The sequence below is a fragment of the Trifolium pratense genome, linkage group LG3 (assembly GCF_020283565.1).
Source record: "Trifolium pratense cultivar HEN17-A07 linkage group LG3, ARS_RC_1.1, whole genome shotgun sequence".
NCBI classification, from domain to species: Eukaryota; Viridiplantae; Streptophyta; class Magnoliopsida; order Fabales; family Fabaceae; genus Trifolium; species Trifolium pratense.
The window spans coordinates 22379324-22401678 of record NC_060061.1 but is presented as its reverse complement, the minus strand read 5'-3'; the positions used below and the strand labels follow the sequence as shown (position 1 = coordinate 22401678).

Below are 22355 nucleotides of genomic sequence, written 5' to 3'. Positions count from 1 at the left end.
ATGAGCACTTGACAGAGCATTAGGGGTACAAGGGGTGTCAACATAGTTGGGATGTCTTATATTCTCTTTGATGTCATTATGCTCTTAGTTCACCTAAATAAAAAAAATAAAAACTTTTTTTTATAAAAAAAATTAATATTTACCAAACAATTTTAACTTTAGTTAAAAATCTATTATTTCTAACTTTATGATTAAACGAGTTTCTACACCTAAAAAAAGGTAAGCAAAACGGACCCTCAGTAATCTTTATTCAAAATTGTCTATGAATTATGTTTCTCCCTTTTGTTTTTAAAAATGAAACTAGAGAATAATTTGTTAAAACTTCTTACCGTAACAAAAAAAATTAGGAAAAAATATAATAATAAAAATCCAAAAAAAAAAAAAAACTCTTACGTGTAAAACAACCAATAGTTCAATATCAATCATATTTTTCGCCACATCCTCCCACACTACTTTCTTAGGGGGTGTATTGAATCAAGATTTCAAAGGATTTTAAAAGACTTTTTTATGTTAAAAAAGTTTAGTGGTATTCAATCAATACTTTTATAAAAGTCAAATAAATCTTTTGGTATTCAATTAAGACAATTAAGATTTTTTTCAGGGCAACAAAATCAGTTGGTATTTGATGACAGTCAATTATATGATGTTTTTAGTAGTAATTTAGGTAGTTTTAATAGTAGTTGAAGCCCAAAAGCAAGCAAATACCTGGAAAAGTGAAGTTACTTGGCCCAGAAGCAAGAAAAGTGAAAAAACAGCAAAAAAGGGCAAAAACGTAATAAAACAGCGCAGCCATCGTACACACGATGAATCCCAGCGTGACGCGATGAGAAGGCGGTTAAATTGAAGAAAATCCGCAAATTTTTTCCATCGTACCACGATGACTTGTCATTGTGGCACGATGATGACTTGAAAAGAACGCAGAAAGTCCTGTGAAGATCTTCCATCGTACCACGATATGATCCATCGTGGCCACGATGGGTGCGATGGACGCGCAGAAAAGCCCAGAACTCAGCTGAAAAACTATAAATAGAGTCTTCCTCCTCCACTATTATTCATTCCAGGAAATTCCAAGAAATTCCAAAGTATTCAGTACTTTGAATATTCACCAAGAGTTAAGAGAACTCTAAGGAGAAGGCAAGGAGGCTAAGGAACTCCAAGGCCAATAAAATTCTTTTCTTTCTGTCTTTGTAATTTATTTTTCCTAGGTTAGGCGAAGTCGAGGAACTCCCCTACGAATGCTTGGTTTTGTATAATTTGGGTATATATTCAATTGTTTCTACTTTCAAACTCTTTTATCGTTTGGTTTTATATTTATTTTAATACTGATCACATTAGAATAAAATCTAAGGACCTAGTGGAAATCACATAGGAAACGAAGCTAGTAACCCCGAACGAAAGACGATGTGCTATGGCCAAGATGAGACCATTAAATTCAGTATCTGAGGTCTTAGTATAGGGTTAGAATAGAACGAACGATAATTTCTACCTGAGGCAGAGTTAGGACTAGTTAGTGGCACACGTGACAGCTTATGACACATGGAGCCACTAAGGTAATAATACCAACGTTTTTAACAAAAAAGTGGAACCTGGGGCGATGATACTTAAATAGAGTAAGAGTAACCACTAACTAGGCTCTGAACAGTTTGTAATAGAAACAGGGAACAATTGTTTCTGAACCTATTTTTAATAGTCTAATTCCTGATAGAGGGAAACAAGGGAATAACCACCAAGCAGGAGTAAGGGAGGGATCCGACCACACTTAACCACTTCGTGTGGACACACACGCACCATTTACTTTTCTGTCTTTAATTTCCTGTCATTTACTATTACCCGCAAAGATACCTTTCAAACAAACAAAGCGAAGGCAACCGTCCATATTCCTAAGCGAAACTAGTAATTTTGGCACAATCCTTGTGGAGAACGATAAACTTATCACTTTATTACTTTGTAGCGATTTTGTGCACTTGCAGAACCACCGTCAGTATTCAATTCAGATTTCTTACCACTTTTAAAATGTCTATTGGTATTCAAAAGTATATGGATTTTGATAGATTTTTCCATGTAATGGATTTTGATGGACTTTTTACTTAAAAATATACATAAAACACTCACCCAACAATCTCACTCAAACCTCAAAACTTTTTCATCATTCCAAAGACTATTTTTGTCGTCGGCCAGTTTGTTTTTCTTTTCACCAAAACTAGTTATTGTTCATATTACTATGGGTCTGTTTGGTAAAAATAAGCTATAAGCTAGCTGATAGCTGATAAGCTAGCTGATAGCTGAAAAGCTAGCTTATAGCTGATAGCTGAAAAGCTAGCTTATAGCTGATAGCTGAAAAGCTAGCTAATTGAAATTAAAGTGTTTGGTAAAATTAGCTTTTAAAGTGGTTAATAAATATAAAATGACAAAATTGTTAGTGGGTAGTTTCTTTTTTAGAGTGGGTAGTTATTAAATTAAAGGGTAAAAATGGAATAAAGTGTAAAAAGCTATAAGCTATAAGCTCAAACGCTACTTGAAATAACATCTGAAAAAAAGCTATAAGCTAGTAAAAAAAGCTTGTTACCAAACACCTCTAATTTTTTGAAACAAGCTTATAAGCTCATATAATAAGCTATAAGCTAGCTTATTTATGTTACCAAACATACCCTATATCGACGACAGGATCTCGTGTTCTATACAATTCTTTCCCAATACAATTTCATAATCATACTAGGAATTATGTGCTCGTATACTGATATTGTTTACAAAGATCTCTTGTTTACATATGATCGGTTCTTTATGCTTAACACCTTAGGATATATTTTATTTTCATATCATACCATTCTTTATGCTCATATGCTGTTGTTGTTCACATATGTTTGTTAACGTAATCACTTTTCATATCATTCCTAAAGAAAACAAATTAATTCCTAAAGAAAACAATATATACATATTATCAGTTTTTTCATTTACCCTTTAAATTTATTTATCATTTTTTAACCTAAAAAATTCGTGAGACAGTTTGAGATTGATGTCTTTGGGATTAGTTGGTCTATGGATTTGATATTGAGTTTTCAAAAAAGAAAAATTTGAGTTATTTGAAATTAATTTTAATCCATATAATACTTTGAAATCTTGAAAGTATTTGTTATGAATCCATTGAAATCTTGTGTTTAAAATCCTGATTGTAAAAAGTATTTTAAAAAAGTCTATTAAACTCTCACAAAATCAACATAATCTCACAAAATCTTTTAAATGTTCGAGATTTTTTTGGATCATCACTCTTTTTATTCCTTTTTCTTTCAAAAATCAACACACATAAACAACACCATAACTAGATCTAATCTCAGTTTCAATTTATAGAGAATTGAATATTCTCTCGCTCTCATTTTCTCTGTACCCATCTATGCACACCTCTGTCGGTGAACTCGATCGTTGATGCGTTTAACCATCTCTTCTCGATTCCATCCATTATCATAATCAGATCTAAGGTAATTTCTCTCTCTCTCTCTCTCTCTATTCCTAATTCGATTCAATTTTCAGATTCCAAACAATGTCGATTCCTAAATTCTGTGATTCAAATTGTGATGATTTTGATTGGATCGTGCAGTGAGCGAGCGAGCGAGCGAGAGAAGATGTTAACGAAGTTTGAGACGAAAAGTAACAGAGTTAAGGGATTGAGTTTCCATAGCAAAAGACCATGGATACTTGCGAGTCTTCACAGTGGTGTGATCCAGCTATGGGATTATCGAATGGGAACGTTAATTGATAGATTTGATGAACATGATGGACCTGTTAGAGGCGTTCATTTTCACAATTCTCAACCGCTTTTTGTATCTGGAGGTACCTTACTTTCTTTCAAATTTAATCTCATCTGTTAATTAATCTGAATATTTTTTCATTTATTTTTGTTCATATACTTTATTATTAATGTATACTACTTTTAAATCTATACTCATTGCAAAATTTGAGTTACATTTGATGTACGTACGTACGTATCCATGATCCAGTTATACCTTTTTTTGTTATGTGTAGATTTATGTTTAGAAATTGCGTCTCTGTTTAGATCTTTGCGTACTAAACTGATGAAATGTTAATACATTGGATGTATGATTTGATCTAAACTCTACTGGGATCCACTTTTACTTTTTTTTATATGTGTAGATTTCTGTTTAGATCTTGTATCGAGTTTGTCAGAATCACGGCGAGCCACGGTAATTGTGCAAAAGCTACACCCTGTAGTTTTTACAATCACGGTGACTCACTGTGATTTTGGCAGATTTTGGCAAACCCGCTGTGATACCAAACATGCACTTAGAGTAGTTGTGATGTGATTTCTACCTTTTTATGTATTTTCTATCCAGCAATCTAAACTGATGAAATTGAAATGTTAATATTATGGGTTTTGGAGGAATTGTGTGCTATGTCTCATATTGGCTTTTCTCATCATACAATGATTTGCTGCATTTTTTTAATATAAGGATTTAATGCTTGTCTTAAATCTGATAATTCTTTCATCTCTTCACATTTGTTCTGTATTTGTGCCTGGGTTGTGAAAGGAAACTATACTGTGAGGGGTAAGAAACTAAGAATGGGGTTACACATTATTTGTTTTCAAGACTGTTTTGTGATTTATTTATTTGAACAGGGAATATGATCTGTTTGGGGTGATTTAAATGCTTTGGATCTGGAAATTAGTAACTAATATCACATGATCTTTTAACAAATCAGTGGTTCTTGTGCATGAAATATTGCTCTGATGGTTGTTGTTTAGTATGGTTTTCTGTAAGTTTAAATTGTCACTTGGTATAGAGGAGATATTTGTGTCACATATCGATAAAATACATTATTTCATGCTTATTGATTTTTATATTTTTTTATCGGGACAGGGGATGATTACAAGATCAAGGTCTGGAACTATAAGATGCATAGGTGTTTGTTCACTCTTCTAGGACACCTTGATTACATTCGTACTGTGCAATTTCATCATGAGAACCCATGGATTGTGAGTGCCAGTGATGATCAAACCATTCGCATCTGGAACTGGCAGTCACGTACCTGTATATCTGTTTTAACTGGGCACAACCACTATGTTATGTGTGCTTCATTCCATCCTAAGGAGGATATTGTTGTGTCAGCCTCCCTGGATCAGACTGTTCGTGTTTGGGATATTGGTTCTCTCAAAAGGAAGGCTGGACCTCCTTCCGATGATATTTTGCGATTGAGTCAGATGAACACCGATCTTTTTGGTGGTGTCGATGCCGTTGTTAAGTACGTGTTGGAAGGTCATGACCGAGGTGTTAACTGGGCTGCTTTTCATCCTACACTGCCTCTTATTGTCTCAGGAGCTGATGACCGTCAAGTGAAACTTTGGAGGATGAATGGTAATATTAAACCTTGTTATTTGCTTTATGCTGCATGAATCATAACTATCTGTAAATATACATGGCTTTCGATTTCTTCTATTAAAGTTCAGCGTACTGGGCCTTCATATATTGTCTTGACGCTATACCACTTATTACATATTCTTCCTCCGTTCATCTTTACTTGTCTCTTTTGTAGAAAAAAATTGTTTCTATTTATTGATTGATGTTTTGTCAGTTATAAGTGGACTGAGATCGTTAGGAATATTATAGGAAAAAGACAAATAATTCCATCAAAATTAACAAAATTTGTTAGTTTTATTGGTATGTGTAAATCACCTTTAAATGACAGCTAAAAAATAATGGAGGGAGTATTAGTGAAACAGTGTTTAGAGGAGCTTCATATTAACTTCATTACTATGTAGTTAGCCAAAAAACAAAATTAGTATTTGGAGTGACCTCTATTCCCTAATAAAATTTATTTTCTGTTTTCAGATACTAAGGCATGGGAAGTGGATACTTTGAGAGGTCACATGAATAATGTTTCATGTGTTATGTTCCATGCCAAACAGGACATCATTGTGTCCAATTCTGAGGATAAAAGTATTCGAGTATGGGATGCAACAAAGAGGACTGGAATTCAAACATTCCGCAGGGAACATGATCGATTTTGGATTCTCTCAACGCATCCTGAAATGAATCTGTTGGCAGCTGGCCATGACAGTGGCATGATAGTCTTCAAGCTGGAGAGGGAAAGGCCTGCCTTTGCAGTTAGTGGTGATTCCTTGTTCTACACAAAGGACCGCTTTTTGCGGTTCTATGAATTTTCAACACAGAGAGAGACACAAGTGCTTACTATTCGGAGACCTGGTTCTTTAAGCCTGAATCAAAGTCCTAAGACTCTTTCCTATAGTCCTACTGAAAATGCAATTCTTCTCTGTTCTGATGTGGATGGTGGATCTTATGAGTTGTACTGCATACCCAAAGATAGCACAATTAAGGACAGTTTTGGTAGGGGTGATATGCAAGAACCAAAGAAAGGTCTTGGAGGATCAGCAGTCTTTGTGGGTAGGAATAAGTTTGCCGTGCTTGAAAAAAGCAGCAACCAAGTACTATTTAAAAACCTGAAGAATGAGCTTGGAAAAAAAATTGTGCTTCCGATTGCCACCGATGCTATATTCTATTCTGGGGCAAACAGCTTGCTTTGTAGGTCTGAGGATAGGGTGTTTATATTTGAACATCAGCAGAGGGTCGTTGCTGGGGATCTTCAGACCCCTTTCATCAAGTATGTAGTCTGGTCTAATGACATGGAAAGTGTTGCTTTACTCAGCAAACATGCAATTGTCATTGCTAACAAGAAGCTGGTGCATCAGTGCACCCTCCATGAGACAATTCGTGTAAAGAGTGGAGCCTGGGATGACCATGGCATTTTTATTTACACAACATTAAATCATATCAAATACTGCCTCCCAAATGGAGACAGTGGGATAATAAAAACACTGGACGTCCCAATTTATATCACAAAGGTTGTTGGCAATACCATCTTCTGCTTGGGTCGGGATGGGAAAAACAAAGCTATAACCGTTGATGCTACAGAGTATATCTTTAAGCTTTCCTTGTTGAAGAAAAGATATGACCATGTTATGAACATGATAAGGAATTCACAACTTTGTGGGCAAGCTATGATTGCTTATCTACAACAGAAAGGATTTCCTGAGGTTGCCCTCCATTTTGTGAAAGATGAGAGAATTCGGTTCAATTTGGCTTTAGAGAGTGGGAACATTCAAATTGCAGTTGCATCAGCTACAGCAATTGATGAGAAAGATCACTGGTACCGATTGGGAGTTGAAGCTCTTCGACAAGGCAATGCTGGTATAGTAGAGTATGCATATCAGAGGACCAAAAATTTTGAGAGATTATCTTTCCTTTATCTCATCACTGGTAATGTTGAGAAACTTTCAAAGATGTTGAAAATTGCTGAAGTCAAGAATGATGTCATGGGCCAGTTTCACAATGCCTTATATATGGGTGATATTCGAGAGCGTGTTAAGATCTTGGAGAATGTGGGCCATTTGCCTCTTGCTTATATAACTGCATCAACCCATGGGCTACACGACATTGCTGAAAGGCTTGCAGCTGAATTGGGGGATAATGTTCCATCTTTGCCCGAGGGGAAAGTACCATCTCTCTTGATACCTCCATCACCTGTACTGTGCTGTGGTGATTGGCCCCTTCTTAGGGTCATGCGAGGCATATTTGATGGTGGGTTTAGCAACGCCGAACAAGATGCTGACGATGATGAGCTTGTGGATGCTGCAGGTGATTGGGAGGGGCTCGATGACATGGTTGATGGATTTCAAAATGGAGATGTTACTGGAATTTTGGAAGATGTAGAGGGGGCCGAAGATGGCGATGAAGAGGGTGGGTGGGAGCTGGAAGATTTAGAACTCCCCCCTGAAGCTGACACTCCAAAAGCTTCTGTCAGTACGCGGTCTTCAGTTTTTGTGGCCCCAACACCTGGGATGGCAGTTAGTCAGATATGGACTCAGAGATCATCTCTTGCTGCTGATCATGCAGCTGCTGGCAATTTTGATACTGCTATGAGATTACTCAACAGGCAGCTTGGAATAAAAAACTTTGCCCCCTTGAGATCCATGTTCCTAGATCTCCATTCTGCCAGTCACTCTTATCTGCGCGCCTTTTCATCTGCTCCAGTTGTACCCCTTGCTGTTGAAAGGGGTTGGACTGAGTCGTCTAGTCCAAATGTGAGAGGCCCACCGGCACTTCCTTTCAAATTGTCTCAATTAGATGAAAAGCTCAAAGCTGGTTATAAGTCAACAACCGCTGGGAAATTCACTGACGCTCTCCGTACATTTGTCAATATTCTCCATACAATTCCTCTGATTGTCGTTGAGTCAAGGAGGGAAGTGGATGATGTAAAGGAATTGATAATCATAGTCAAAGAGTATGTTCTTGCTCTGCAGATGGAACTGAAAAGAAGGGAAATAAAGGACAATCCAGCACGCCAACAGGAACTTGCAGCATATTTCACTCACTGCAATCTTCAGACACCTCACTTGAGGCTAGCTTTATTGAATGCAATGACTGTCTGCTACAAAGCAAAGAATCTTGCCACAGCTGCTAACTTTGCCAGGAGACTACTTGAGACCAATCCTAGCATTGAAAACCAAGCTAAGACAGCAAGGCAAGTGCTTGCAGCTGCAGAAAGGAATATGACTGATGCCACAGAGTTGAACTATGATTTCCGAAACCCATTTGTAATTTGTGGGGCAACCTATGTGCCCATTTATCGTGGACAGAAGGATGTATCTTGCCCATACTGTACTTCCCGTTTTGTACCAACCCAGGAGGGGCAGCTATGCACTGTGTGTGAACTTTCAGTGGTGGGTGCAGATGCTTCTGGATTGCTCTGTTCTCCTTCACAGATTCGTTGATGAACTTTTGGATCAGGAGCGGTTAATGATAATTTTTGTTTCAGGTCATCTTCCAACACAAGATTAAAGTCGTATTGATCAATTCATATATTTTCTCTAGAATCTAGAAATAGTCGAGAGTTACTGTTCTTGAGTGAATTTCTTTGTTTTTCTTTATATTATTTTCCGTGGTCTACTTTCTAATACTTTTTGCCCCCTTTGCCCAGTATAAGAGGAAGGGGGAAAAGAAGCCTATGAATATTTCGTGCAAGTGAAGTTTTCACCTATTATTTTGAATTCATTTTTTTTTTAGTTTGAGTTGTTAATCGCTACATTTTGAATCTTTAATAAAGCATTTATACATGGATACTTTATTTTTTTTTCAGTAAATGTGTAGGATTGCCTGTGCATTATAGCTCATGTTTATATCAAGCTCGATTCATTAATTGCACTTTGCACATCTTTGATAACTCTGATTGTCGGAACATAGATCATCTTCTTTCATTGATATCTCTTTTCATTCTCTTAATCATCTTTCTCGTTTGAAAATATATTTTCTGTTGGAGAGGCTGCATGGAGTGAGAGCATCTGTTTCCCTATTACTATGTGTGTAAACAAAATTGGATCCTCTCCTCTTATCTCTCCATGGAGAGAAAAGAGAAGATCTAAATCCGAGTGTATACACTGATTGAGGGAGTAAAAAAATGGAAAATGCTATTTATTAAGAATTTTTCGATGCAAGAAAGAAAAGAATATTATGTGATAACATTTAACACTCATAAATTATAATCACTTTTTCTCCCATACTTACAAGTAATTTTTTCTGAAGCCAACATGTTTTAGTTCGAGAACATTTTGAAGGCATCTACATTTATGTATGAGTGAGGATAACAGTTTGAATTCTTATTATTATCATGGGGCTGCAGGTATTCTTTCACAAAGGCTTTCTGCATAGCATTCTTGATGACTTTCTTTTCTGTATTTGATGTTCCTGTCTTCTGGCCAATATTACTCTGTTACTGGTTTGTTCTGTTTGTCCTGACAATGAGGCGCCAAATCGCACACATGATCAAATAAGATATATTCCATTCAGCTTGAGAAAACATGTGTTTACTTTTAATGCGTAGATTGCCTTTGATCATTTACCCTGTTAGATGTTTGTTCATTAAAAGTCCAGCAGAAGCAAGATTTGCTTGGTTTGTTTCATTTGCATGAAAGTAATAATCTATCTGTTTTAACTTATTGCAGAAGTACGGTGGCAAGAAATCTTATGGAAGTAGCAGCGGTGGCTCTCGTGCAGACTGAAGTTCTACTGTCTCATGATTTGAAGAACACAGATCTCAAAGTTAGGTTTTGTGGGCATTCGGGGCACTTGTTTTTCCCCCTGTTATTTGAAGGAATTTGTAGTCAGAGTATTAAGGATCCCAATATGCAGTTACAGAAAATATTTGTTTTATGGTTTTATGATACCAGAAGACATGCTAATACTGGCAGTAAACTTCATTGTTGATATACGTCAGTATTTGATTCAGTTTTAGATTTATTGCAGTTCTAGTATTGCACTATCTTGATCTTAGGACAAACTTCACATAGAACCTTGATTTTTCTGCTGTTCAGGATATGTCTATGCCTTTGAAGTTTCCGCATCTTTACTTGTTAATGTTAGGATATTAGATTGATTATCATTGACCGTGGCAAGCCTAGTTTTACCACAATAGATGTTTTATTTTTAGGCAAGCTTATTATGCTCTAGGCTGCAGGTTTTGAAAACTGACGGGTTCTAAAACTGTTTGGACATAATCCGCGCTCCATTGGAAAATTGGCCTTTTACTTCCTGCAAGTTGTTACCTATCTATCAATGGATGATTTGTTTTTGACAAAAATAATATTTTCATTAAAGTTTTTGTTTCTTTGACCAAGTGTTCTATAAGCTAGAACTTATAACGTGATGTATTGGTGATGCTTTTTTGAATGAAGTATAACTGATTTTTTTGGTAGAAAATCAATAAGCAAAGGCAGACATGTTTTGATTTCCCTCAAATTCATTTTACTTGCACATCTAATGGTGAATTTGAAAAGTTGTTTCCACAATAATTTTGGTTGAATGGCTTGTGTCATTATGCCCTGTTACTTACCTGTCTAAAACTCTGAAATATCATCATCATATTATTATGAGAAAGGAATCATATATTTTTCTTTCAAAATATCACTTTGTGAAATTGTTTTTTTTTATGTTTCATGTTAAATTTGCTTTCATTGCTTCTCATACAAAGGCAATTGGATTCTGGGATGTGATGTCCTAGCAAAGAGTATTGCTCACGTCATCCCACATAGAAAAGCAGATTTTCCAGTTTCTAGCAACTTTGAAGAAAATACAGTAATTGGAATAGGAGGACATTGTAGTTAGCAAATTATTTCCCCTTTTATTTGTGACATAATTTGCCAAGTCAAACCTCCAACTAGCGACCGGCCAGACTTTCCTTCGGAGATTCCCTCCACAAATGGCCAATTTAGTTTGAGCACAACCTACTACCTCAGTGTTGATGATAGTAACTCCACAAATTCCATTTCTCTTTTTTATTTAGTTTGGTGGAGTTGGAAGTGTCCAGTTAGAATCCGTTTCACTCTTTGGAAAATGTCTCGTGAGAAAATTACCAATGTTGGACATTGTCATCACGGTAAGACTTCTTGGGATATTTGCTTGCGGTGTTTTTCAGCCCTTGAGACATCAATGCATGTTGTTAGAGACCATGAATATGTGCAAGAAGTTCGGAATACCGTTACCAACCTTGATAAATGGAACAGATTTTGCAGCCTCGACACTTATGCATGGTTTAAGAGAAACCTCTCTAACAATGATTCTGGAGATACTCCTTGGTTGTGTCATACTTTTTTTTTTTTTGCAGTGGAGTGGGTACACTCTTTGGAAGGATTGAAATAAACTAGTGTTCTTCTGGACTTCCAATATTGGAAACAACCTTTGGCGTCAAGTAATTTAGAATTGCTTGGTTAAAAAGAACAACATCACAGTTCAACATCTGTAGTAGATGCAACCCCTTCCTCGTGTGGTCAAAATGAATGTGGATGGTTCCTATAACTTCATTGATGACTCTTAGTCATGTGGAGGTATCTAGCATGATAACAATGAGTAATGACAGTTTTATTAAAGGATTTTATATTAAGATGATTTTTTTTTATAGATAGATAAAATGATAAGTCGTTGAAAATTCACACACACAAAGTGGAGGCATTGATGTTCGAACTCCGGTCATAGCGTCCGATCTAACAATTTTGATATTTCTGCAGGTCAATCTAACAATTTATTTTTTTAACAGGTCTCTCTTTGCAAAAATATGAACTCTTAGATGTGGTATCATTCTCGCTTGTGATATCGGCATGCTCAAGACAAGCTATATCAATTTTACCCCTATTCTATTTCCTCTCAAAGAAATTATAGCCATTTTTCATTACGACATAAATAGGGAAGAAAAAGTCTGGCCCGTTTAGCCTAGCCCGATAAGGCCGGACCTTTTTTTTTGAATTTCGGCCCGTGTAAAAGTATAGGGTTAATGGGCTGGCCCGATAGCCCGGCTCATTTTTACAGCTCTACACATAGTGGACTAATGACGTTTTGTGATTTTTATTCGATATTTAAGTTCGTCATTATATTAAAGTAGAAAATTTATTTAGAAAAATTTTAAAAATTTGTTATAAAATAAGTGAAACTATTGTTATATTTTTTGTATAACTTATTAGATGTCCGTTTGGATTAACTTATTTTTAAATTTATGAAGAAATGACTTATGTTTTTTACTTATCAGTTATAATAACTTTAAATAAATTATTTATAAATATTATTAATAAATTATTATTATAATTTTTGTCAAAAAAAAAAATACTAAATTATTATTTATTTATAAATATTAACACTAAATTTTTATTTATTTAGTGTTTAGTTCAATTTCTTATATTTTTTTTTTTACAACAACAAAATGATATTCATTCATTCAAATTGATAGAATACATCAAATACAACCACATAATCAACATCGCTAAAAACATAAAGGATGAATCTGCGAACAAAACTCAGAGCATCCGAGTTAATAGCATACAGCGGCAAAATACCTACAAAAATAATATGATAAAGTTAAAGTCACCGAAGTATTCATGCCTTCGGATCTGCAGCGTTGAAGCCCAAATCATTGGTTGAATCTGTAATTGACTGAAACCGATCTTTTCAATAGAAATCAAATGAACACCGTAACAATACGGGACAACAAAAACGTCGCACAAGACGACGAACAACACAACGCCTCACTCAGATGACGAAATCACAAAAAAGAAAACACAAAAGAAAAACTTGATCAATGTGAAGATCACTTATTTAAATAAAAAAGAAAAGGAAAAACAAGTATGAGGGGTGTTAAAACCACCCCTCCTTGGTAGATCAAGAAAGAAAAAAAACTAGGTTAAGGTGGCAGCGGCTACTATGAAGAAAAGGAGAAGAAAGGTTTTAGACAATATTAACTATCAATTCCTATACTTATTTTTAGGGGTGTGTTTGTTTCAAGGTTTGTAATGTTATTCCTGGGAATATGAGATCTGGAATGTAACATTACTATGTTTGTTTCAAGTTTTGAAAATTTGTTCCCAGGAATGTTAATTACACATAACTTCTACACTTGTTATTCCCATGCTAATAGGGTGGGAATATAACATTCTCATGGGAATAAAACTCAACTTCCTATAATTTCTCATAACTTCCCACTACCACTCACATTTATTTGCATTTTTATTTTTTTAATTTTTTATTTTATATAAATTTTAAAAACATTCCCAGAAAATCTAAATTTTAACCAAACACATGAGTAGGAATGTTATTCCTGAAAATAATATTCCTAGAACACACCCTAGTAGATTCGGTTTTTAAACATTGGGTCAGATTGTTCATCGCAAGTTAAGTTTTTGACTTTTTGGGAAACAAAAAACTGTAGCGTAACCAGCAAGAAGTGCACCAACCAAATCCCTATGAAACATAAATAAATTACACGTGTCAAACATTTATTGGCTTAAACACGTAGCATAAAATGTCGTCACGTTGTTCATTTTGTACACGTATTCGTGCTTCACAAGTAAAGCATATTTTTATAATAAACATTTTTATTATTTATACTCATTTAATATTTTTTATTCACACAACACAACTCAATCACAAAATCAAACCGCACACACCACACAACCAGCACAAGAACAAAAAAAAAAAGAACAAAAACAGCAAAACAAGTTTAAGAAAATGGAAAACCTATCTTCAACAACTTCATCATCATCATCGATGCAATTTCTCATCCTTGAACAAGTTCAATTCGTGAAGGTGAACAATGATGATTCTCTTCTTCAATGGGAACTTGTTGATGTGGTTGAAGCAGAAGAAGAACAAGAACAAGAAGAAGAACAAACGGTTGATGTTGATGATCATGTCATTTCTTGGTCTGTTTCTTCTCGAATCGATGATCCAATTGAAAGAATAAACCATCCTATGCTTCATCTTGATGCATATGTAGAAGATCACAACCATGATGGTGTGTATAGAGAAGAACAAGTTAACCATGATATTGATGATGAAGAGGATGATGGTGATGATGATTTGGATGATGAGCTTGTTCCATGGAATATAGGGAACAAGTTAGGGAGACAGAGAATGAGGAAATTGGGGAAAAGGGTTTCATCAAAGATGAATAATTCAAAGAGGTCTCCTTATCTTTTTGTTAGTCCTGGTTGTGTTCGTGGCAAACATGGGATGGGACTTAAACACTGTTTCTAATTGCTGATTAGGGACTTTAATTTGGGGTCGTTAGTTTTTTAGTTTAACTTTTAGGTTTTGTTCAAATTTAATCAAATGTGCATTTAATTATGTATTATTATTATTATTATTATTCACTTTCTTGTACTTGAAAATTGAATGTTGTATATGTTAATTAATGAAAATTTCTTTCCTTTGGGGAGAACCAGTTTAGTTGTCTTGTTTTATAGGTAGGTTTTTGCTAATTTTAGTTACTCCCTCGGTCCCAAAATATACTGAAAAATGAGTCAAAGAAATTTGATCTATTTGGTTAAAGATTTGGACTAAATACATTCACATTTGTTGACCAACTTTTCCTTATATTTTAGGAAGGAGGGAGTATGTTATTGGTGCTGATGAAATCAAATGGTTTAGATTTGATTGTAGGATTTGTGAACACAAATGGATTTCCTGGATCAGAGATTAAGGAGTTGAAACCAATCTGATTGGGTTTTGGTTTTGTTAAGAGTCCAGTTTGGATGAGATAGGGTCTAAAAATATATATATTTTATAAGTAGGGACAAATGACAACCATCCATTTTGTAAGGTTGAATTATACTTAAGGTAAAAACCTAATATGGTAGTAGAGTCTATTCATAATCTGTTGGGTTATCTGCTATCAGGTTCCAAGCAGGCTGCCCAGGTTAAGCTCGAGATCTCCAGTTCTGGGCGTAAGAGGATGTGTTTTAAGAGCGTCTCTGATTGAATGGAATACGACTCACAAATAGGTTTGGCGTCTAACATAATTTTTGTGTACAAGAACAATTCCAACTTTAGATCTGGTCATTATATAGTCGAATGAAAAGCTTTGAGGGGTCAAGAACCTTAATTGTGAATCTGAAATTCAAAAAAGACTTGACAAATTCATGTAATTCTTCTACACAAAAAATAGAATGGGACTTGGAAGTGCAATATGTGCTTTCTGTGGAAGCATAGTGGAGGATAGTGCTTGTTATGCCTCTTTGGCTGAATGTGGTCCATTTAGATGCAAGAGCGAATTTTTTCACGGGTGATTTACAGCAGTGGATATCCTTTAATATGCGGAATGATGTGGGGTGGGAGCTAGAGGTCGAGTGCAAGAATTTTTGGGCAATGGCGTGTCATTGTTTATGGTATTGGAGGAACAAAGAGCAACATGAAGAAGAGTTTCATAGACCAATGCATCCAGCTCAACATGTTATGAGGCGTATGTTTGATTATCATGCTGCTGCAAAAGCAAATACTGTGGTCGGGATGGTGAATGGCTAGGTGGTTTTGCAAAAAATGTTGGGAAGTGTTGTGCGTATGTGGCAGAGCTTTGGGGAGTTTTTGAAGGCCTTAAGTTGGCGACAGGCTTGGGGTTTCTAGCAGTGGAGGTGAATATTGATTTGTTAGTGGTGGCTAATTGTCTTAGTGGGAGTTACGGAGTAGTAGTAGTCCGGTGGGAAGATCATTAGTTAAGAAAATTCTTCGTTTACTTACTTTGGATTGAGAGGTGGTGGTGAAACATTCTTATCGTGAAACCAATCAATGTGCAGATGTTTTGGCTAACATTGATTGCTCTTTGGAGGGGGACACTGTTGTTTATGGGTCGTGTCCAGTTCAAGTTAGTCACTTGTTGGCAGCTGATGTTATAGGGGTTGAGATCGCTCGGTTAATTCCCGTTTAATTTTTCTTTCCTTTTGGGCTTAGGCCCTCTTTATTAAAAAAAAAAAAAAAAAAGAAAAAAAAAGAGACTTTGAAATCTGATTATAACATTTTCAAATAATTCAAACCAGTTAAACTATCCAATTTCCTGTGTGCTCTATGAATACTGATCCTTTCCCTTGATTCCACTTTGCTTTTTCTTATATTTTATTTTCTTGTGAAAAAAATCTATTTCTTTCAAACTGTTGTGGGTTTTACTTCAATATGGAATTTATTCTCCATTATAATGAACATTTATTATCTTTTTAATTTGCTTATGTATATTTGATCAACAGATGTCCCAAGAGTTGGATTACCCAAGAGTTTCTAGGGAGAGGCAGTTAACACTGCTGCATATTTGATCAACAGATGTCCATCAACAGGAATTGATCTAAAGACACCTATGGAGGTTTGGAGTGGCAAGCCGGCAGACTACTCTAACTTGAAAATCTTTGGAGCTTTAGCATTTTCACATGTCAAGCAAGATAAGCTTGATGCTAGAGCTGTGAAGTGTGTTTTCATTGGTTACCCTGAAGGTGTGAAAGGTTACAAGCTGTGGAAGATGGAGCCTGGAGGATCAAAGTTTATCATAAGCAGTGATGTCACTTTTGATGAGACCCGAATGAGGATGAAGTGCAGAGACCTTGAGAAAAGACCAGAAACGGGGGTGGAGAGAATTCAGTTTGAGGTGGAGCCTTCCACGGATGAGAGGGAAAAGGAGGATGAGACTCAAGTAACTGATGAAAGTGGAAGTGATGAAACAACTGTTCCTGACTATCAGCTAGCAAGAGATAGGGAGAGGAGAGTTATTCGTCCACCTAATAGACTCGGTTATGCTGACCTTATTTGTTATGCTTTGAATGCAGCTGAAGAAGTGCAAGACTCGGAACCAAAGAACTTCAGGGAAGCATCAGAAAGCATAGATAGTCAAGACTGGCTGAAGGCAATGAATGAGGAAATGCTTTCATTGGAGAAGAACCAGACTTGGAAGCTTGTGCCATTACCTAAAAATAAAAGGGTAGTTGGTAGCAAGTGGATGTTCAAAAGAAAAGAAGGTATACCAGGGGTCGAAGCACCAAGGTATAAGGCAAGACTTGTAGCAAAGGGTTTTACTCAGGTTGAGGGGATTGATTACAACGAAATCTTCTTACCTGTGGTGAAACATTGTTCTATAAGGGTACTTATGGCGATTGTTAACATGTATGATCTTGAGTTAGAACAAATGGATGTGAAGACCGCATTCTTACATGGAGAGTTAGAAGAAACTATCTACATGCAACAACCTGAAGGTTTTGTGAAAGACAATTCAAAAGTATGTTTGTTAAAGAAATCTTTGTATGGGTTGAAGCAGAGTCCAAGGCAGTGGTATCGTCGGTTTGATGATTTCTTATTGAAGACTGGATTTGTGAGAAGCAACTATGACAGTTGTGTGTACATAATGAAGAGGAATGAGAAAGTCATTCTCTACCTTCTTCTTTATGTAGATGATATTCTTATGGCAAGTTCTGACAAGCAAGAGATTCAACAGCTCAAGGAGAAACTAAATGGTGAATTTGAGATGAAGGATCTTGGAAATGCGAAGAGGATACTTGGTATGGATATCTTGAGAGACCGGAGTAAAGGTGAGTTGTTCTTATCTCAAAATGATTATTTGAAGAAAGTGGTGGAGCGGTTTAGAATGACAGATTCTAAGGTAGTGAATACGCCACTTGGTCACCATTCAAAGTTGTCGATAAAACAGTGTCCTCAATCCGAGGATGAGAGAAAGAAGATGGAGAGTACTCCCTATGCAAGTGTGGTTGGAAGCATCATGTATGGCATGGTTTGTAGTAGGCCTGATTTATCATATGCAATTAGCGTGGTAAGTCGGTTTATGGCAAATCCGGGCCAAGTTCATTGGCAAGCTTTGAAGTGGGTTCTGAGGTATTTGAATGGTTCTTTGAAGGGTGGTCTGAAGTACACAAGAACTGATCCAGGAAGAGATGCTTTGGAGGGATATGTGGATGCGGACTATGCAGGTAACATAGACACTAGAAAATCCTTATCGGGTTTTGTGTTTACATTGTTCGGTACAGCGGTAACGTGGAAGGCCAATCAACAATCAGTTGTAGCCTTGTCAACAACTCAAGCAGAATACATAGCCCTTGTTGAAGGGGTCAAGGAAGCCATATGGTTGAAGGGTATGATTGGAGAAATGGGGATTAGTCAGGATGTGTGAAGATACATTGTGACAGTCAAAGTGCCATTCATTTGGCAAATCACCAGGTGTATCATGAAAGGACAAAGCACATTGACATTCGGTTGCATTTTGTAAGAGACATGATTGAGACAAAAGAGATCATGGTGGAGAAAATTGCATCGGAGGAGAATCCAGCTGACATGTTCACCAAATTGTTACCTAGAGCTAAGTTCAAGCATTGCTTGGACTTGATTAACTTCGTTGAAGAGTAGACGGAGGTTGGAGAGAGCAGCACAGTGGTTGATGAGAAGTCGGCATCACCATTGATTTAAAGGCAAGGTGGAGAATTGTTGAATATTGCCTTGAAATAATGTAAAAATCAGAAAATCATGTTTTGGTAGATTCTGCCTGCTCACGCCCAGGCGTGGGAGCTGGCGCCCAGGCATGAAAAATTGGGATGAACTCTGCCTGCTCACGCCCAGGCGTGGGAGGCTGCGCCCAGGCGTAGTGTCTGCGGGCCTATATATATGTTATGCGTTTTCTGACTTTTTTAAGGGGATTTTAGGGTTTCAAAGGCTAACAAAAAGGCTAGGGTTAAGAGAGATCATCTTGGGAAGACTCTAGGGTTAGGGAAACATTCTATCACCTTGGGAAACACTTTCATATTGAATTTCTTGGTCACGGGAAGAAATTCGGGCTTAGGGTAGATTTAGGAAAAACTCTAAATCTTGTAACTCTTGTGGTGAATTTCATTGTAATCAAGGAACAAGTTTGATAGTGGATCGGAGAGCTGCTCTCTCCCCCAGAGTAGGTCACATTGACTGAACTGGGTAAACAATTCTCTTGTGTTCCTTTTCTTTATCGCTTTATCTTTTGATTTGTGATTATTATTATCGATCTCATTATTTGATTGCTTAATCGTTATTTGCTCCACACATCAATTATTTTATTGGTGTGATTCAATCCGAATTCACAACACTTGTTATGCCTCTTTGGCTGAATGTGGTCCATTTAGATGCAAGAGCGAATTTTTTCACGGGTGATTTACAGCAGTGGATATCCTTTAATATGCGGAATGATGTGTGGGGTGGGAGCTAGAGGTCGAGTGCAAGAATTTTTGGGCAATGGCGTGTCATTGTTTATGGTATTGGAGGAACAAAGAGCAACATGAAGAAGAGTTTCATAGACCAATGCATCCAGCTCAACATGTTATGAGGCGTATGTTTGATTATCATGCTGCTGCAAAAGCAAATATTGTGGTCGGGATGGTGAATGGCTAGGTGGTTTTGCAAAAAATGTTGGGAAGTGTTGTGCGTATGTGGCAGAGCTTTGGGGAGTTTTTGAAGGCCTTAAGTTGGCGACAGGCTTGGGGTTTCTAGCGGTGGAGGTGAATATTGATTTGTTAGTGGTGGCTAATTGTCTTAGTGGGAGTTACGGAGTAGTAGTAGTAGTCCGGTGGGAAGATCATTAATTAAGAAAATTCTTCGTTTACTTACTTTGGATTGAGAGTTGGTGGTGAAACATTCTTATCGTGAAACCAATCAATGTGCAGATGTTTTGGCTAACATTGATTGCTCTTTGGAGGGGACACTGTTGTTTATGGGTCGTGTCCAGTTCAAGTTAGTCACTTGTTGGCAGCTGATGTTATAGGGGTTGAGATCGCTCGGTTAATTCCCGTTTAATTTTTCTTTCCTTTTGGGCTTAGGCCCTCTTTATTAAAAAAAAAAAAAAAAAAAGAAAAAAAAAGAGACTTTGAACTCTGATTATAACATTTTCAAATAATTCAAACCAGTTAAACTATCCAATTTCCTGTGTGCTCTATGAATACTGATCCTTTCCCTTGATTCCACTTTGCTTTTTCTTATATTTTATTTTCTTGTGAAAAAAATCTATTTCTTTCAAACTGTTGTGGGTTTTACTTCAATATGGAATTTATTCTCCATTATAAAGAACATTTATTATCTTTTTAATTTGCTTATGTATATATATATAGTACTACTCTTGAAGCAGACAGCCAAAAAATTGTAAGCTAAAGGGGTGAATGTGTGATCTTTTAGTTAAAATATTAAAGAGAAGAGATGTCTGCAACACAATTAACAGAAGAAGTATTACAGGGTTCAAAGTGTGAAGAGTGTGGAAACCAAGCAAAGAAGGATTGTGCATACTCAAGATGCAGAAATTGTTGCAAGAACAAAGGCTTTAACTGCCAAACACATATCAGAAGCACTTGGATTCCTGCTGATAGAAGAAGGCGCCACCGAATGGACCAACCTCCTAATCAGCAGCACCAACTTCATGAACATAAAAAGCACAAGCAGATCAACCCTTTTTCAAGTAATTACTTACATTTCTCATTCGTATAATATAAGTTTATAACACAAACTTCTTAAGATAAATAAGCCATAATAATTTCTTTCTCAATATAATTCTGCTGTCATTATATATTATATGTCTGAAAAACATCAATATATCATGAAAACATATATTTTGCATGTTAGATTCACGGTGAAACTGGTAGAATCACAGTCATGAATTGCCGCTGCAGTTTTGATAAAAACTACACTTCGAAGCTTTAACAAAGTCATAGTACCAGTAGGACCATAATTTTTCTCAACTCTCAGACTATTCAAACATACACATATACTAATTAAAGCCTATCTGGTTTCAATAGTATTGCAATTATATAATATGTCTCTACTTTATATAATTTGAAGGTTTTGAGGAGTTTAAATTTCCAGCTGTTGTGAATTCCATGGCGACATTGACCTGTGTTCAGATGCGCTCTATGGATGACAGGGTTAACGAAATGGCCTATCAAACAAGTGTAGAAATTGGAGGACATGTATTTAATGGTATTCTTTATGATCAAGGCCTTGATCAACCAAGGTTCAATAATAATACTAGGGGTGACTACTCCATTGACAATATTCATCAGCAACAAAATCTCAATCATTTTTATGATGGTGCAACTGCTTCTCATCATCACCTTTTATACCCTCCACCGCATCCATTACCTTCCTTCAGGCCTAATATGCCATATTAGTTTCTTTCTAGATCATCAAAATCATGAGAAGGTAAGGAATAATGGATGCTAGCTGGTAAAGAATGCTATGCTAGCTAGTAAAGAAAATAATATACTCCCTCCGTCTCATGTCTCATTTTTCTTTTTCTTTGTCTTTAATAGAAAAATAACATTAATATTTCATTAGTATTGTAAAGCGGCTTATAATTTACAAATAATTGTGTGAAGATCCGGTTAAGCAATGTCTAAAGCACTGTACCTAAGTATTCTCCTTTGCATATATAAATTTTAATTTGAACCCTTAAAATTTGGAAGCTATATGTCAGCTTGCACATGCCCGGTCATATTGATCATGCATGGGAATTTGCTATCTTTGTTTTCCTTTATCAAGAATGAATATGTACTATAGTTTAAGGACTTGGGAAGAATAATCCGTAACACTAAATAATTCAAATTTATCTGCTTTATGGATGCTGTACAATTGATTTATGAAAGGCTATAGACCTATAATGGAACTTAGTTTTAGCTTTTGCAGTAATTAAAAGTACTAGATAAACCGAGTGCGCTTAACCTTTTGTATAGAAAGAAGAAGCATTATAGTAAACGAATACTTCAAGAAGGTACACATTAATATGAGGAATATATCCTTCGAGGATTATATCGTGTGTGTATGCTATAATTATAACCAATCACACTAAGGAATTTTCAAGACTGCATGGATTCTCTCCCATAAATGTCATCTTGGATGGTTTTGCTAATTCTAGCCGTGTTATTAAAATTTAGTTTATGATTATGGATATACAATTCTCAAATGGCGAACATTGTTAAGCATTTAACATGGAAAAAAACAAGGTGAGAAAAACGAACCTTT

At 36.1% G+C, this 22355-nt stretch overlaps 3 protein-coding genes across 6 annotated transcripts; all 3 read left to right on the top strand.

The window, feature by feature from the left end:
- Window positions 1-2709: 2709 nt before the first annotated feature.
- Window positions 2710-10425, top strand: LOC123916505 (coatomer subunit alpha-1-like). 4 transcript variants are annotated; one of them, XM_045967973.1, is made up of 5 exons: window positions 3257-3473; window positions 3601-3825; window positions 4872-5366; window positions 5841-8844; window positions 10028-10425. In XM_045967973.1, the coding sequence occupies exons 2-4, from the start codon at window positions 3618-3620 to the stop codon at window positions 8798-8800; spliced, it is 3663 nt and encodes a 1220-aa protein (XP_045823929.1). In that variant the 5' UTR covers window positions 3257-3473; window positions 3601-3617; the 3' UTR covers window positions 8801-8844; window positions 10028-10425. The 4 variants fall into 4 exon arrangements, with proteins under 4 accessions (XP_045823927.1, XP_045823929.1, XP_045823928.1 ...); XM_045967972.1 differs by having other exon boundaries at window positions 3597-3825; XM_045967970.1 differs by having other exon boundaries at window positions 3526-3825.
- Window positions 10426-13977: 3552 nt separating this feature from the next.
- Window positions 13978-14787, top strand: LOC123917585 (putative uncharacterized protein YGR160W). The gene has a single exon (XM_045969346.1). It carries the CDS (start codon window positions 14073-14075, stop codon window positions 14598-14600), a length of 528 nt encoding a protein of 175 aa, XP_045825302.1. The 5' UTR covers window positions 13978-14072; the 3' UTR covers window positions 14601-14787.
- Window positions 14788-19586: 4799 nt separating this feature from the next.
- On the top strand, window positions 19587-21749 carry LOC123914782 (protein SHI RELATED SEQUENCE 3-like). Its single transcript, XM_045965954.1, has 4 exons — window positions 19587-19737; window positions 20015-20081; window positions 20534-20796; window positions 21177-21749. The coding sequence occupies exons 1-4, from the start codon at window positions 19587-19589 to the stop codon at window positions 21503-21505; spliced, it is 810 nt and encodes a 269-aa protein (XP_045821910.1). The 3' UTR covers window positions 21506-21749.
- Window positions 21750-22355: the final 606 nt, after the last annotated feature.